The following is a 17,614-nucleotide window of genomic DNA, read 5'->3' as shown; positions in this document are numbered from 1 at the left end:
CCATCCCTGATCCCTTATGTCTACCAGCTCCCCAAATCCCACGGCTTCTTGCATTTGACTGAAGACTGCACAGTATACTCTCAAGTGATTTTTCATATCCAAGTCTTCCGGGTGCTGTGCTTCACTTACAAGGGAATGGATTTAGCATTCATTTCTGACTTACTACATTACAGAGAATATTCCATATTTCATTTAATCTTCACAAGAGTCCTCTAATATTATCACTTCTCCCATTTTATAGGTAAGAACACTGTGGCTCAGATATGTTAGAGTTGGTATTTAATCCTAGATCTGTCTTATTAATTACCCATGTTCTTCCCCTGATGCAAAAATAACAATATATCGAATCACATGCTGAGGAACTGACAATCAAGTGCCACGTTATGTGTAAAATGCTGGGTGCAGGTTTCACACAGGTAGGAAGCACCTCCCTATCTCCATGGTGCCCGTCTTACAGAGCTAAACTATAAAGCTGTGTGTGTTTAATTGCAAAAGGTCATTAGGAGCCCCGCATGTGCCAATAAATCAAGCAAAGGAGAGATGACAAAGATCTAGAAAATAGTGAGAGAGTGACTTTTTACCTGAAAGTAGAAAAGGGAAGATCTGATTGGTCTCATGTAGGGCCCTGTACAAGTTATTGATCCCTTCCCAACCCCGCTCCATCAGGCCCTAGATAATTCTAATGTACAATCAGGGTTGAGAACCGCTGATGTAGAAGCCATAAGAAAGTGACTGAACATGGACTTTGGAATCAGACTGCCTGGATCTAATACAGGCCGACATTCATGAACTATAAAGCATTCCAAACTTACTTAACCTCTCTTTGCCTCAGTTTCCTCACTTGTAAAATGGGAAGCTAATAGGACATTCCTCAGAGTGTGTGTGAGGATGAAATGCAAAGGGCATACAAGAGTGCCTGGCATATGTAAGTACTAAGCCAATACTGGAAGACCTCAAACGTCCATGAAGGAGTTCTGTAAGCCAACAATGTTAAAATGTTCTCTTACAAATGATGGAGACACAAGATGGCAGCTTTTCTTCTTTCTCTCTTTTTTAAGAGGCAAGGTCTTGCTCCATCACTCCTGCTGCTGTGCTGTGACACGATACCTCACCGCAGCCTTGAGCTTCTAGGATCAAGCAACCCAACTCTTTCAGCCTCCCAAGGAGCTGGAACTACAGGCATGTCTACCTGGCTATTTTTTTTTTTTTTTTTTTTGGAGAGACAAGTTCTTGCTATGTTGCCCAGGCTGGTCTCAAACTCCTGGCTCCTAGAGATTCTCCTGTCTTGGCTTGCTTTCTTTTATATTTAAATTGTGGCCACCACCACTTTGGGAGGTGGCTTCCACCTCTAATCCCAGCACTTTGGGAGGCCCAGGTGGGCAGATCACAAGGTCAGGAGACAGAGACCATCCTGGCTAACACAGTGAAAACCCATCTCTACTAGTGGTGGCACACGCCTGTAGTCCCAGCTACTTGGGAGGATGAGGCAGGAGAATCGCTTGAACCTGGGAGGCAGAGGTAGCAGTGAGCTGAGATTGTGCCACTGCACTCCAGCCTGGGCGACAGAGCAAAACTCTGTCTCAAAAAAAAGTATATTTAAATGAAAAAAAAAAAAATCTTATATTAGTCCGTCTCCAGCACCTTCCCCAGACCAACTTTTTAAACAGGAAAATTACCTAATAAAATTCGTTTTTAGGCAAATGAATTTTATTGAGTAATTTCGAACAAGTTTTTTTATCCTACTGCAAAGAAATGGGACAAGTTAAAATGCAAAATAGAATAGCAGAGCAGTGGTACTCTCTGTCCATATTCACAATACAGGCTCTAAAAATTATTCATGTTTGAAATATTAGGAAGGTCAATAAAAAATCTATGATTATCAGATAATGCAATTTTTTTAATCCTATAGATGAATTATATTTCCTTAAATAATGTACTTTCATTAAGACACATTTACATTTTCCATATACATGTTCAAAAATGAGATTTCTCTCTTTTTAAAAATTCTTTACATTTCCAAGAGAAAGGTAAAGCAAATAATGTAAGATCCTCCATTTAAAAATGAAGAAACTGAGTGTCTGAGGGATTTGCCAAGGCTCCCAATAAGCAGGATAAACACTGATTTCTTAAATAACAACCCCAGTAGGCAGGTAAGCAAGAGGCCTAACCTCAGTGGCGAGGTGAGTGAGAGGCAGCAGAATGAATCAGCACCCAAAAATTGCTGAGGCTCTCACAACCTGATAATCCCCACCTCCACAAACAGTCCAGTGAGATCCTGTGTCTTGGTTATGAGAACATCCTCGCAGCTGATCACTATCTCCTACTGAACTACTGCAGCCAGCCCGCCATCAAGTCCTACAGCTTCTACATCAGGCGTCCCCAGACTTTTTACACAGGGGGCCAGTTCACCATCCCTCAGACCCTTGGAGGGCCGCCACATACTGTGTTCCTCTCACTGACCACCAATGAAAGAGGTGCCCCTTCCTGAAGTGCAGCAGGGGGCCAGATAAATGGCCTCAGGGGGCCGCATGCGGCCCGCAGCGCCTGTTCTACATCTATAAGGGCTCCTACATTCACCCCCTTTCAGCTTACCCCTTCAGCCTCACTCTTGGATTCCTCAAGTGTGTCCCCGCCTTTGCAGTCTCTACCCTTTCCAATGCAGCATCCACTCTCCCACACCACCACTGAGCTTACCCAAGCCTTTGTGCTAAGGAGGAAAAGGCTGAGGTCTAAGATACTTGTGCTATTTTAAAATCAGGAATTTCTGCATGTCATTCTTAAGGATGGTGATGTCCTATCCAACTGTGGTAGAAAGGCTGACATCTTCTCTCTAATCCTTTCCATGCTAAACACCATGAGTTTTAGGAAAAAACTACCATAAGTCTTGTTACACTATGGTGCCATGAAGGAGACTAAAATTTTGTAAGCCTTAAGCACTTAGGATGCAAGAAAGAACAGATGCCTGAAACGACTAGATGAAGTGTGTGGGAAGCAGCAACTTACACGCCCTTTCAAGGAGCTGGGGAGAACTCCTTGCTAAGGCCAGGACAAACTACCTGTATCTAAAGAAGACGTAAGTAGAGTGCCTAGACAATGTCAGAATGGGCTGCTTCATGTTTTACGCAAAACTAACTCCACAAAACCAGCGTTTCAACCAGGGAAGTTTGTGAGGATGGCGGCTCCAAATCTAGGTCCTGGATTGGCTGTTCAAGTGTACGGAGGGCACTGCCCAGGCTCTCCCTCAGGCTCCAGGGCCAGGGGCGAGGGGAAGACAAGATGACTCCCATATTCCCCAGTACAAGAAGGCCTCCTTGGTATGGGGTCAGGAGAACTTGACCTCCAACTTACTCTGAGGCTCAGGATGAATTCCTGGGACTACCAGACAATATGCCAAGGAAGAGCATGGACTTTTGTTTTCTAAAATGCTTAAAATGCACTGTCAAGGCAGAAAAACCAGGGGGAGAAATGTATATAATCAGCATTGACTGACTAGTCCCTGGAACTAGAACCTGCTACTATATTACAACATGTGATTAAAACCGAAAACATCAATGAAGAACTAAATGTTTATTCACTCATTCAGTAGCACGTATGTAACACTATGCACCAGACAGTTTTATATTGTCCTACAAACATTAACTCATTTAATTTTCATTAATGACCTAATAAGGCTATCATTATTTCATATATGAGAAAACTGATTATCCCAATTTTATACAGGAGAAAACTGAGGCTCAAAAGGTTAAGTACTGTGCTCAATGTCCCTCAGCTAGTACATGGCAGAACTGGATTAAAACCCAGTTAATCTGTCTCTAGAATCTTTATGTCTAATTACTGTCCATACCACCTACCATATTATCACTGCTCTAAACACAAATGGTAAGATCTGCCAATAAAAAAAAAATGTGCTCACCGATCCTCAGAATAACCTTGTTGTATTTTCCTGAGATAGATCAACTATACTTAAGATGAAATTTGTCTTGTTCCTGCAGAGGAAAACTAACATCAACTTTACCTTCCAAGACACAGGAATGTAAGGAGATAACATGCCTCTGTCCAGAGAGAATGTATTCACAGGTATCTACATCTAAAGGTATATGGTATCTGTCTAAGAAAGGGATGATTACCAATTCATGTGGGCAGATGTTGTGTTTTCCTACATACTAAAAACAGTCACATAAGACTTTAACAACGATATTAATCAGGAAATTCAAACTTATTTATCCTTTTCTAGATAAGGGGAATGCTTGTCCCACAGAAACTCAGTCCATATTGTTTTTCATAAAGAAAAACTTACAACTCATGTATCTATGTCTTCCCTAAAGTTGAAAGCTTTTTTCGTTTTAGGATTTTTTTTTTTTTTCTGAAGAGGCACTCCCAGCAAAAAGAAGCAAGTAGGTTTTCAGTGACTTTTATTCACAAAATAGTACTAGATAATAAGATCAACAATAATAATAATCCCCCCAAAATAATATTACTGCCAATACATCAGAAAGGTGTCCCTATTAGACTGCTACAGCTTAAAACACTAAATTAGAACACTAGCACTGGTGGTTGTGTTTTGGATCGTCAATCTCCAGCCCGATGACTGGCACATAATACGTACTCCATTAATGTTTACTGAATAAGTAAATAAAAGTAAGCACCTGTGTTTGGACTATCTATATCATTGTTCCAATCCAAAGTCAGCCTTCACAATCTCTCCAAGGAGAACAGTTTTGTGATACTAATTCACTGGTGTACAAACACTATTGTCAGAGCAAAACCATCAGCTCACACAAAATAGGTAGTCAGGACATTTAAGAAGCATAATAAAAAACAAATTACATTCATGTAAGCATAAATCAAATAGCAAAGCAGTTTAAGTTTTAAGAAAAAGATCTAGGTTTTTTATCTGACAGAGAGAGAGAGAGAGAGAGAGAGAGAGAGAGAGAGAGAAAGATATGGACAACAAAAGAAACCAAACACTAGGAAAAATACAAAATATCCTTCTCTGAAGGTTTTTAACAATAAGTAAGACATCGCTGATTTCACAGAATCTAAGGTTATTTTTGCAAGAAGACAAAGTTCACTTAGCATATTTTAGCTCTAGAATTCCTCGGTTATGGCCTATGAAACAAAATATACAACTAAGCCAAAGCGGCAAATGAAGAAGCTGAAAGTGCCACTTCTTAGGAGAGGAATAACAATTTGAGGCTACCATGAATTTACATAAGAAAACATTTCAAAAATTTACCCCGGTGCCTAACAAACTTTCCTTAAAAGATCTTTTCTTTCAAATTAAAAACAGTAGCTTTATTAATGCACAACCCATTTCAAATTTGAAACACAACTCTAAACCATACCTTGTGGAATGGAAAGCCATAATTGTAATGTGGAATGAGACCAACTGAAATCAATATAAGAAATTTGAAGTAAGTAAATACTTTTTTTCCTGGGGGTAGTATAAAACATATGAAATTACAGTAGTAAGAAGTTATTAATTGAAATTATAAAGTGGAATGGAGGACTTCAACATATTCAAAGATTTTTCAAAGAATTCTGAAAGCAAAGAAAACCATACTGTGTTCTGGCAAAGCTTACCTTTGAGAAAAACAGCATTTAATTTGCACAGCTGCTTGCCCATGTTGTACTGCAAAGAAACAGCAATATGGATCCCACCAAGCCTAGCACTGATTAAAGCTGCATTTTCAGATTCAAAGGCATTCATTGACTGGCTTCTACACAAACATCCATTATTTAATAGCTAATCTAACTTAATCATTAAACCGGAACCAGGTGAGAACAGGAACTGTCAAGTTACCTATACAATAGAACATTCTGGCAAGGAGATTTATGAACATTTCAACAATCACTGGGCAAAAAATTACTAGTAGCAGAATGTTATCTTCAAGTCAGAGGAACTAACTGGTAGGCACTCTAAACTGCTGGCTACATTAAAGAATAAAGGAATGTTTGTTCAGTGACGTGAAAATGGCTTTTCAAATTGATTTTTTTTTCCAAATAAAATGACTGTTGTTTAAAACAGTTTCTTGTAGATTTGACCCAACTGCCCATGTTCCAAATGGGTCACTGTCCAGGACCACTGCGATCCTCACCATAGGGGTACATGTGAGGCAGCTGTGTGTGACTATCCCAGAACAGGCATCAGGGACTTATGTGTCTATGATCCTATCTTCAGTGAGATTTTTGGAGTTTTCTGTTACTTGGTGCCACAAAAAAAAAAAAAATTAGTTCTTCAATTAAGTTTTAAATTTCTTTTCTCCAACCTTATTTTCTACTGGTAGTGAAGAGTTTATGAGATACGCAAAATATAAGGAGGAAAATAAAATCAGTTCATAACATCATCTAGAAAGAAACTCTTCTTTATATGAAGACAATAAAAAAAAAAAAACTCTTTTATCACTGTAATATATTCTTTTCCATTTTATGCATATAACTTGGCCCTGGGTGTCCATGGGTTCCACACCCACATCCGTGGTGGAACGGATGGAAAATATTTTTTTAAAAAGGATAGTTGCATCTGTACTGAACATATGCAGACTTTTTTCTTATTACTATTCCCTAACTAATACAGTATGACAACAATTTACATAGTACATACATTTATTGGGTTTTATAAGTAACCCAGAGAGGTAAACAGGAGGTGTGTATAGGTTAGACACCAATACTACACCTTTTCTTCAGTGACGTGAGCATCCACAGAGTTTGGTATCCACAGGGAGTCCTGAAACCAATCCCCTGAGGATATCAAGGGATGAATGTATATCCCTCATATAAGCAAAACCATATTCTATGTAATTGCTATATTCTACTTACTTTACTCAATACCATAACGAGTACATCTCCTTGTAATTAAAAATTTTTCTTAAAAAGTACCTTTAATATGCACGTAACATTTCATTGTTTAAATTTACCATAATTTGGCCAGGCGCTGTGACTCACGCCTGTAATCCCAGCACTTTGGGAGGCCAAGGTGGTAGGGGAGGGGTTTCACTTGAGGTCAGGAGTTCAAGACCAGCTTGGCCAGCAAGGTGAAATCCCTTCTCTACCAAAAAATGCAAAAAATTAGCTGGGCATGGTGGCGGGCACCTGTAATCTCAGCTACTCAGGAGGCTGAGGCAGAAGAATTGGTGGACATCAGTTTGTTTCTTCTAATTTTTCATAAGGACGAATTGTGCTGTAATGAACATCTTTTTGCTAAACTATACCAGAGTATTTTTGTATACCGAATCTTCGATTTTGTCATTCCTTAACATAATGGCTTAAAAACGGAGTTACAAAGCTAAAAGTTTAGGAGCATTTCTAACATGTAGCCACATTTTTGCCAAATGTTTTCTCGTGCTGTCTGCCTCACAGCACCCCTCCCGGCCTCGTAGGCAAGCAGGCCACCCTACGGGACCATTGCTGCCACCTCCCTCCCACTGTCTGTCAGAATGACTGCATTTTAAAACAGTAAACAACATGATCATTTTAATGCAATTAAACCCAATTCTTTCCCTCGTTAGTGACTATTAATATCTTCTCTACACAAGGGAAAATAAGGCCTTAGTTTCCTCATCTGGAAAATGAGAAGAGTCATACTACATGACCTCTCTGGCCGTTTTGCGTTCTAATATTTTATGATTCTTATCTTCTGCTGTGGAGACAATGAGTATTTAGATTCACAGGACAATAACAGAATAATAAAATGTACCCTATTCACTTAAAGCTGTTCAGCTATTATTTAATCTTGCTTAAATTGAAAACAAGTAAATACAATTGCCATACTGTTTTATAAAAAGAAAGATAACATTTACTTCTGGTATTTAAATATATAACCAGTTTTTGATTCTCAATTCAGGCTCCATAAAACTGGAAATTCTGATTCAAACTTATAACTTCACAGAAAACCAGATGCTATATTAAAGATAAGGTTTCCTGGAGAAGTATAGCATTTTAAAAGGCAACCAAAAATCTGTATTAGATTTTTTGCAGAAAAACAGAAACCTCCAGGATACTCCTAAGCATTAGGAATCTGCACATTAATGGAAAGATGAAGCTGCCACTCAGCAATTAATATTTCTAAACAGCATAGAACATACTTATCTGACGTACACACAAAGACCTCTATTGCTGTAATATACCTAAAAGTATCTGTCAGATATACCTATACCTCAAAAGCACTATAGGCAAAAAGAAAACAAATGACAACACTATTTTTCTTTATCTTCTGAAAATTACATCAGCATAAAATGTACCAAAAACACCCTAACATTGTTGTAGTAAAGAATTTGAGTAGGACCTTATTACTTGAAAAACAGTAAAAATTACCTAAAACAATGTAATTGGGAAAACAGAGAAAAAGAGTTTAGGGAAATTGGCAGTGTTATTAAGTTAGCAAGAAGCTAGGAGTCAATAAAACTTTACTTGTAAAAGAATACTTCTGTTCTTGAAAATTAACTTCATAGCATAAAAGACTACTCAAGGATAAAATTTTCCCTTTTATATCTTTTCAAATGAAACTGAAAAGGTTCATAGGTTTGGAGTCAAATTTTACATGAAAAGTTTTTCCCTGTATTCGATATCAGTAAAACAAAATTTTATTGAGTTCTTACTAGATGCCTTGAGTTGAGGAAATTGTGTTGAGGAAAAAAAAGAAAATACATAGCTCTTCGCCCTGCTGTAGCTTTCAGCAGCAGTGCACACAATGGAGGGATGGGTATCCCTGGAAGTGGAGGCTGAATTGCTAAGGTGTGCGTGGAACATGTAATTTTAAGGGAACTGATGTCTAGATCCCCACCCTTCATCTGTCTCCTTCCTATGCAGATCTGCATGAGAATCTGCCACAACCTACACCTCACTGGTTCTACTCTCCCACATGCCCGATGCAATCTCCTTCGTCCACTTCAGAAAACAAAAACAGAGCGCTCACCAAACATGACCCCATATGACAGCTGCACTGTCCCAGATATAAAAACCTCTAATAAAGCGACACTCCGAAATCCTGGGGGAGCTGAGAAAGTGAATGATTCTAATGACTGGACAACAGATACTCTCACAAGTCAAGGGCTCTCAATTTTTTTCCATCCAACAAAATTAACAGAGAATCAATCTAATTATGTTGTTGTCTGACAGGTCACCAAAAAAAAAGTTAATGACAGTTTTGGCATGCAATTCAGAGAAAGTTCCAAGAACTGAGTGGAGGGGCAGTGCCCTAACAAAAGCTCCCTTCTCATCTCCTTGCTTATGTAAACAAGGGTTCTTAGCTCTTACATCTCTAAGAAATGAAAACTAAGAATGAAATTGATATTGAACCCTGTCAGATTCTTTAAAAAAATAATATTCATCTACTTGCACACAACCTAGGCAGAAAAAATTAAACCTATGCATCACCTTAAGACGCTCTTCTGATAAAATAGCATATATATATATATATATGTATATTTGTTTAATCCATGTACACTAGTAATAATTACAAAGGTAAATCAACACAGAACAACTCAACATGTAACACTTAGAGACTTTTGGTCATCACTGAAATTTTTTTAAAAAAATTAAATTTCAATTTGCACATCTATTTTTGTTGCATAGAAATATGATAAAATGATCAATAAAAGATTTCTGAGATTTTAGAACACCAAAATCTCAGAAATCACCACTAAAGAACTTATCCATGTAACCAAAAACAACCTGTTCCCCAAAAATTCCTGAAATAAAAATTTAAAAAGATTTCCAAGCATAAACCAGGATAGGATATTACGTGAGGAAAGTGAAATGGAAATGTGAGTTCAAGGAGAAAAAGGTTGTAAAATTTCTGACTGTGAAGTTTTTTTAAGAATTTTTTTTTCAACAAATGATGGATATCAAAGACGGTATTCAGATTACATGGGATATATTTAAAAGAGTGATTAAAAAAAAGGTTCTATTTTAAAATGTCAAGTTTTATAGCACTCTGAAAATTATATCCTTTGCAATTATTTAAACTTACGATTAAGAATTATAGATGTCAGATTAATAGATACGTATGACAGGTTACTGAGTTTTTTTCAAAATTTTTTTAGGGGATACATGAATAAAAATGTGTAAAGGTCACTGCTTTACACATCTGGTAGGGAGAAAAACACTAAACTTATATGTACAAATAACTTTCTAGGAAGCAAAAACATAAGGGTACCATGAGAGCTGTCTAAAACAGAGGAACAGTATATGTACAGGCTGTGAGGAGGAGAACATGAAATGTTCAAGGAATCAAGCTGGATCATCCCGTGCCTTCTAATCTATAGTAGAGATTTTTTTTTTCCTAAGGAGATACCTGGAAGGAAATGTTTTAATCAGGGAAATGATCTATTCTGATTTACTTCTTATATATTTATTATCTCTCAGAAAAAAAAATCTGTTGCTAATCAGTAAAAAGAGGTCATTCATTCATTCATCCATCAAATATTAACTGAGTATCTATTTTGTGCCAGATTCTATTAGGCACTCAAGATACAGGAACACACAGACAATAAAGCTCTGGTACCACTCAAAACTTATCAAGAAGTATTTACTTTAATAATAATACAGTTTCGAGTGGTACCAGAGCTCTTAAAAGACAGAGACTTTTAAGAGAATCAAAAGACAAGCTAAACGGAAGACTAAGGACTTGTCCACAATGTATAAAGTACTCTCAAACTCTAAACTAAGAAAACAAAAAACTAAATTAAAAATGGGCAAAAGACTTGAACAGACACTTCACTAAAGAAGACAGAGGGGCATGAAAGATGTTTGACCTCATTAGCTATTAAGGAAATGCTAATTAACAATGATGTATCACTACACACCTATTAAAATAACTGAAATAATAATTACTAACAATACCAAGTGCTGGTGAGAATGTGGAACAACTAGAACTCTCAAACATTGTTGGTGGGAGCACAAAATTGTACAGCCACTTTAGAAAACAAGTAGCAGTTTTTTAAATAAAAAAATAATAGCCTTATTGAGCTCTAATTTACATACCAAACAATTCACCCATTTAAATTGTGCAATTCCATGGTTTTTAGTATATTCAAAAGTTGTGCAATCATCTCTCCAGTCAATTTTGGAACATTTTCATCACCCCCAACATTTTCATCATATCCATTAGTGGTCACTCCCCATTTTCCCCAACACTCCCAACATTGGGCAACCAGTTTACTTTCTGACTCCATGGATTTTCCTGTTCTGGACATTTCATGTACAACGGTTCCTTGACTTATGATGGGGTTATGTTCCAGTAAACCCATCATAAAATGAAAATATGGTAAGTCAAAAATGCATTTAATACACCTAACCTACCAAACGTCATAGCTCAGCCTTGCCTGCCTTAAATGTGCTCAGTACACTTATAGAAGTATTTACCTACAGTTGGGCAAAATCATATCCAAAGATTGCTGGGAATGCAGTACACTGTAAAGTATGGGTTGTTTACCATCATGAGTGCATGGCTGGCTGAGAGCTGCTGCTGTGCATCAAGAGGGAGTGTCCTACTACACATTGCTAGCCTGGGAAAAGATCAAAATTCAAACTTTGAAGTACAGGCTGGGTGCGGTGGCTCACACCTGTAATCCCAGCACTTTGGGAGGCCAAGGCAGGCAGATCACTTGAGGCCAGGTGTTCGAGACCAGCCTGGCCAACATGGCAAAACCTCATGTCTGCTAAAAATAAAAAAATCAGCCAGGCGTGGTGGTGCATGTCTATAATCCCAGCTACTGGGGTGAAGCATGACAATCACTTGAACCTGAGAGGCTCACTGTAGTGCAGTGAGCCGACATCAAGCCACTGTACCACAGCCTGAGTGAAAGAAACTCTGTCTCAAAACGCAAAAACAAAAAATCGGAGTATGGTTTCTACTGAATGTGTATTATTTTTGCAGGACTGTGAAAGTTGAAAATTCATACCGTGAACCTTAGTAAGTCAGAGACCATGGGCAAGTGGAATTATGCAACAGGTGGCCCTTTTTTTAACTTAGCATATTTTCAAGGTTTATCCATATTGTAGCAGGTATCAGTACTTCATTCCTTTTTATTGCCAAATAATATTCCATTGCATGGATATACACTTTATCCATTCATTAGTTGATGAATACTCAGATTGTTTCATTTTTTGGTTATTATGAATGATGCTGCTATGAACATTTGTGTACAGGCAGTTTCTTATACAATTAAACACACACTCACCAGATGACCTAGGAATCTTACCCCTAGGTATTTGCCCTAGAGAAATGAAAATGCATGCTCATGCAAAAATCTATACACAAATATTTGTAGCAGTTCTATTCATAATTTCCAAAATCTAGACATAACCCAAATGTCCTTTAACAGGTGATAGATCATTGTAGTACTTCCATATAACAGATACGACTTAGTAAAAAAGAAGGAACTATTGATACACATGTAGAATGAACCTTAAAGCTATTATGCTGACTAAAAGAAGTCAGTTTCAAAGGGTAACATACTATATGATCCCATTTATATGATACTATTGAAAAGACAAAATTACAGCAATGGAGAACAGTTTGTGGGTTTAGGGGAGTGGGCGTGACTACAAAAGGACAGCATGAGAGTTTCTGAAGGGAGATGGAACTGTTCTGCATCCTAATTGTGAAACGGGTATACAAAACACACAAACACACCCCACATACACACACACAGGGAGACAGTACAAGACCCCCAGTGGATGCCTGAAACCAAGGATAGTACTGAACTCTACAGACACTACGTTTCTCACTATACATATATACCTATGATAAAGTTTAATTTATAAATTAGATACAGTTGGAGAATAAAAGTAATAGTAAAATAGAAAAATTCTCACAGGTTATATGAATGTAGTCTCTTTCTCTTGTACTCACCTTTCTTCTTCTTCTTGTGATGAAGTGAGATGATAAAATTTGAACCACAGCTGACCATGAGTAACTCAAATTGTGGAAAATTAAACTGTGGAAAAGGTGGGGGATAAGAGTGTTGTATATAAAATGCTAAAATTCATAGAAATGTATTAGCAAAAACATCAATCTTACTGTATGTTAATCTACAAATAACACTTAAATTTTTAAAAAGCAGCTCTTTCTAAGCCAGTGCTCACCGGGAGAAGGCCATGTTCAGTTCAAGTGCCAAGATCATAAAGCCCAATGGCGAGAAGCAAGATGAGTTTGAGTCCAGCATCTTCCAGGGTCTTCTGGAGCTGGAAATGAACTCGGACCTCAAGGCTCAGCTCACGGAGCTGAATATTACAGCAGCCAAGGAAACTGAAGTTGGTGGTGGTCAGAAAGCTATCATCATCTTTGTTCCTGTTCCTCAACTGAAATCTTTCCAGAAAATCCAAGTCTGGCTACCATGTGAATTGGAGAAAAAGTTCAGTAGAAAGCATGCTGTCTTTATCACTCAGAGGAGAATTCTGCCTAAGCCAATTCAAAAAAACCATATAAAAAATAAGCAAAAGTGTCCCAGGAGGGTACTCTGACAGCCATGTACAATGCAATCCTTAAGAACCTGGTCTTCCCAAGTGAAACTGTGGGCAAGAGAATCCACATGAAAACTGGATGGCAGCAGCTTATCAAAGCCCAGCAGAACAATGTGGAACACAGGTTGAAACTCTTTCTGGTGTCTATAAGAAGCTCACAGGCAAAGATGTTAATTTTGAATTCCCAGAGTTTCAACTGTAAACAAAAATGACTAAATAAAAATACATTCACAGTTTAAAAAAAAAAAATTAAAAAGCAGCAGCTAGCAAGAAAGTATACGAGTCTCCTACTGCCTCATGTTCTAGCTTGGAAAGGAAGCATTCAATATTTACGGCATGCTCACCACTGACTGGTCACAGTGCCGCAGAGGCAACCTCAGAACAACGACCCTGGCTATACTAATACAAAAGTAAAAGGCATTCTGAGTCCAAATACAGGATGTTTTAAACTTCAGTACTAGCTGGCCTTCCGTCCCTGCTCAGGGATTATTAATCACCATTAAATAAAAGGGATAACGGCTGACACACACGCTTGCCCCTGCCCCTCAACCGGTGCACAGGACACTAAAGTGCCCATGTGCAAAGCACCTGCTTTTAGGACTTCAACTTAGGGCTCATATCTGAAACCACTGCTATTTTGTTTTTGTTTTTTGCCTGTTCGTGGTATCTTAAGTATGTACATATGGACTTCACCATATCCCCCATTTTTGCTTCTCTAGAATACAACAACCTATCTCTTTGAACTATCCCTTCTTGCTTCCCAGTTATGGCACATATCCTATATTTCACTTGAGATCATCCCAAAAGTTTGATGAAAATCTTGTTTTTTGTGTGTGTGTGTTGAACAAAGAAACATCACTTTAATTATATATAAAATAAACATATGAAGTTTGTTACTTGGAGAACCAGGAGTGCCAGATCCTAAAATGTCAGGATTATTTTGAAGTTAACAAGAAGGAGCTGATATGTAACAACAAAAACTTTTTTTTCTTCAACGTTTAAGTTTAGGGGTACATGTGCAGGATATGCGGATATGTTACATAGGTCAATGTGTGCGATGACGGTTGGCTGCACAGATCATCCTATAACCTAGGTATTAAGCCCAGCATCCATTAGTTATTCCTTCTGATGCTCTCCCTCCCCACAACCCCCACTTCGACAGTTCCCAGTGTGTGTTGTTCCCCTACCATGTCTCCATGTGTTCTCATCATTCAGCTCCCACTTACAAGTGAGAACAGGCAGTGTTTCGTTTTCTGTTCTTTTATCAGTTTGCTGAGGATAATGGCTTCCAACTCCATCCATGTCCGTGCAAAGGACATGATCATCCTTTTTACGGCTGCACAGTATTCCATGGAGTATATGTACCACTTTTTCTATATCTAGTCTATCACTGTTGGGCATTTAGGTTGATTCCATGTCTTTGCTATTGTGAACAATGCTGCAATGAACATATGCATACATGTACCTTTATAACAGAATTATGTATATTTCTTTGGGTAGATATCCAATAATGGGATTGCTGGCTCAAATGGTATTTCTGCCTCTAGTTCTTTGAGGAATCGCCACGTTGTCTTCCACAATGGTTGAACTAATTACACTCCTACCAACAATGTAAAAGCATTCCTTTTTCTCTGCAACCTCACAAGTATCTGTTGTTTTTTTGACTTTTTAATAATCACCATTCTGAATGGCATGAGATGGTAACATTGTGGTTTTGATTTGCGTTTTTCTAATCATCGATGATGTTGAGCTTTTTATCATCTGTTTGTTGGCAACATGTACATCTTCTTTTGGGAAGTGTCTGTTCATGTCCTTTGCCTACTTTTTAAAGGATTTTTTTTTCTTGTAGATTTGTTTAAGTTCCTTGTAGACTCTGGATATCAGACCCCTGTCAGATAGACAGATTACAAAAATTTTCTCCCATTCTGTAGGTTGTCTCGTAACAAAAATTTAACTTGGAGTCAAAAGACCCTGATTTAAATGGGGTTTTGCTTACAATCCAGCCATATTTTAGACAAATAATAAACAATAAGTATAATAAATATGTTAAAATCAGTAAGTGTGTTAGCAAAGTATGGTAAGTGGTGATAAGAGTATTAGACAAAAAGCAAAAGTAAAGCAAGGTAAGGGAAATCTAGGAAGAGTGTAGGGAAACAGGTGAATTCTAATTTTCAATAGGATGGTCAGGATGAACTTACTGAAAAGATGACATATAAAAAAATGTTTGAAGGAGAAGTAAAAGTTAAGCAGGTAGATACTTCCAGGCAAATACTTGGGGAAAATCATTCCAAGTAGAGGAAACAATAAGTACAAAGGCCCTAAGACAGGTGTGTATCAAGCACGTGTGATGAACAGCCAGGAGATTAAGTGTCTATAAGATACTCAGGTAGCAGAAATAACATCGGGTAGGTAGACATCTACAGATGTTTCTAAATGTAGGGTTTCAAAGAGAACTCTGACCTGGAAATAGAAATCTGGGAGTTACTGGACTATAGAGAATATTTAGAGCTATGGTGCTGGAGGAAATCACCATTCATCATTTTATGAGCATTTTATAATGGGTGCCTAGTATGTGTCAACTGTGTGCCAAGGAGAGAGACAGAAAGAGAAACTCAGATTCACAAAATATTCTGCTAGTTTAACTTTAGTTTAACCAAAGCAATAGAGGAAGGCAGGGGAAGAGAAACATAGATTATCCCTGGTCATAGGATTTTAAAAAACAATTAGTCAAAGAAAGTTAAAGAAAAAAGATTGTGTGTAAAATATAAGTAATCTTAAATCTGGTTCTTAATCTAGGTGATTAACTGCAGGCACCTGCTAAATGTCTCAGACCCTCCTTGTCAAATCATTCACTAACATTCTTTTCATCAATCTTTCCATCAAAAAATCCATGACGTGATTATTAAAAAGTCAGGAAAGAAAAAATACTGGCAAGGCTGTGGAGAAATAGAAACACTTTTGCACTGTTGGTGGGAGTGTAAATTAGTTCATCTATTGTGGAAGACAGTATGGAGATTCCTCAAGAATCTAGAACCAGAAATACAATTTGACCTAGCAATCCCATTACTGGGTGTATACCCAAAGGATTATAAATCATTCTACTACAAAGACACATGGACATGTATGTTTATTACAGCACTATTTACAATAGCAAAGACACGAAACCAACCCAAATGCCCATCAATGATAGACTGGATAAAGAAAATGTGGTACATATACACCACGGAATACGATACATCCATAAAAAAGAATGAGATCATGTCCTTTCCACAGACATGGATGAAGATGGAAGCCATCATTCTCAGCAAACTAACACAGAAACAGAAAAACAAACACCACATGCTCTCACTTATAAGTGGGAGTTGAACAAGAAGAACACATGGACACAGGGAGGGGAACATCACGCACTGGGGCCTGTCATGGGTTGGAGGTGGGGGCAAAGGGGCGGGAAAGCATTAGGACAAATACCTAAGGCATGCAGGGCTTAAAACCTGTATGAAAGGCTGATAGGTTCAGCAAACCACCATGGTACTGTATACCTATGTAACAAACCTGCACATTCTGCATATACGTCCCAGAACTTAAAGTAAAATTTTAAAAATTAAAAAAGAAAAGAAATCCATGCCATCGCTTGAATGTGGGTTGGAAGATGAATCAAAGCTACAGTGCATTATGACAGTTTCAAAGAGGAGTGTAGATTGTCCAGCCTATACTAATGTGGACCCTCACAGTTCCTTGTGCTAGCAATGCTTTATCAAAGACTTCATATGACAGTTACATTTTGTTCTATGAAACTGAACACTTGATTTTTATCATAATCCCTCCTAAAAATAGTGATTACATCTCTAATACATGAGCTGAATATTAATTGTAAAAGAAATCCTAGGGAGGACAGCATAATTTTGATGCAATCCCAGTAGCAATTTCTGAATAGCCTTTGCTTCAATAGTTTGGAATGTATATTGTTTAGGTACCCAAGGCAGCCTAGAAATATCTATTTGAATCCATGTGGTAAGGGAATCAATAGTTCTTCTAAACCTGGGTGATAGGATATTTGTATACTAGGGCAGCTATAAGCTGAAAAATCTTAAATATGGGACTGAAATGTGTACAATCACTAAACAACACTCACAATTATGTGTGTATG

At 37.8% G+C, this 17,614-nt stretch overlaps 1 protein-coding gene and 1 pseudogene across 4 annotated transcripts in view; one reads left to right on the top strand and one right to left on the bottom strand.

The window, feature by feature from the left end:
* STX18 (syntaxin 18) overlaps positions 1 to 17,614 on the bottom strand; it is a 117,588-nt gene that overhangs the window by 69,280 nt on the left and 30,694 nt on the right. Inside the window, exon 1 of one of the 4 annotated variants that reach the window (XM_039468052.2) lies at positions 12,857 to 12,919. The exons of 2 other annotated variants lie outside the window; for them this stretch is intronic. Coding sequence is in view for 1 of the 2 variants with exons in the window: in XM_010345283.2 (XP_010343585.1) it covers positions 5,584 to 5,601 (18 nt within the window). In the remaining variant the exon portion in view is untranslated. Of the gene's footprint in view, positions 1 to 5,583; positions 12,833 to 12,856; positions 12,920 to 17,614 lie in introns of those variants that run through there. One more of the 4 variants, XM_010345283.2, reaches the window with a different exon arrangement.
* On the top strand, positions 13,102 to 13,684 carry LOC101038251 (small ribosomal subunit protein eS7-like; annotated as a pseudogene).

The sequence above is a fragment of the Saimiri boliviensis genome, chromosome 3 (genome assembly GCF_048565385.1).
Source record: "Saimiri boliviensis isolate mSaiBol1 chromosome 3, mSaiBol1.pri, whole genome shotgun sequence".
Lineage (NCBI taxonomy): Eukaryota > Metazoa > Chordata > Mammalia > Primates > Cebidae > Saimiri > Saimiri boliviensis.
This window is presented reverse-complemented; position numbering and strand designations above follow the sequence as displayed.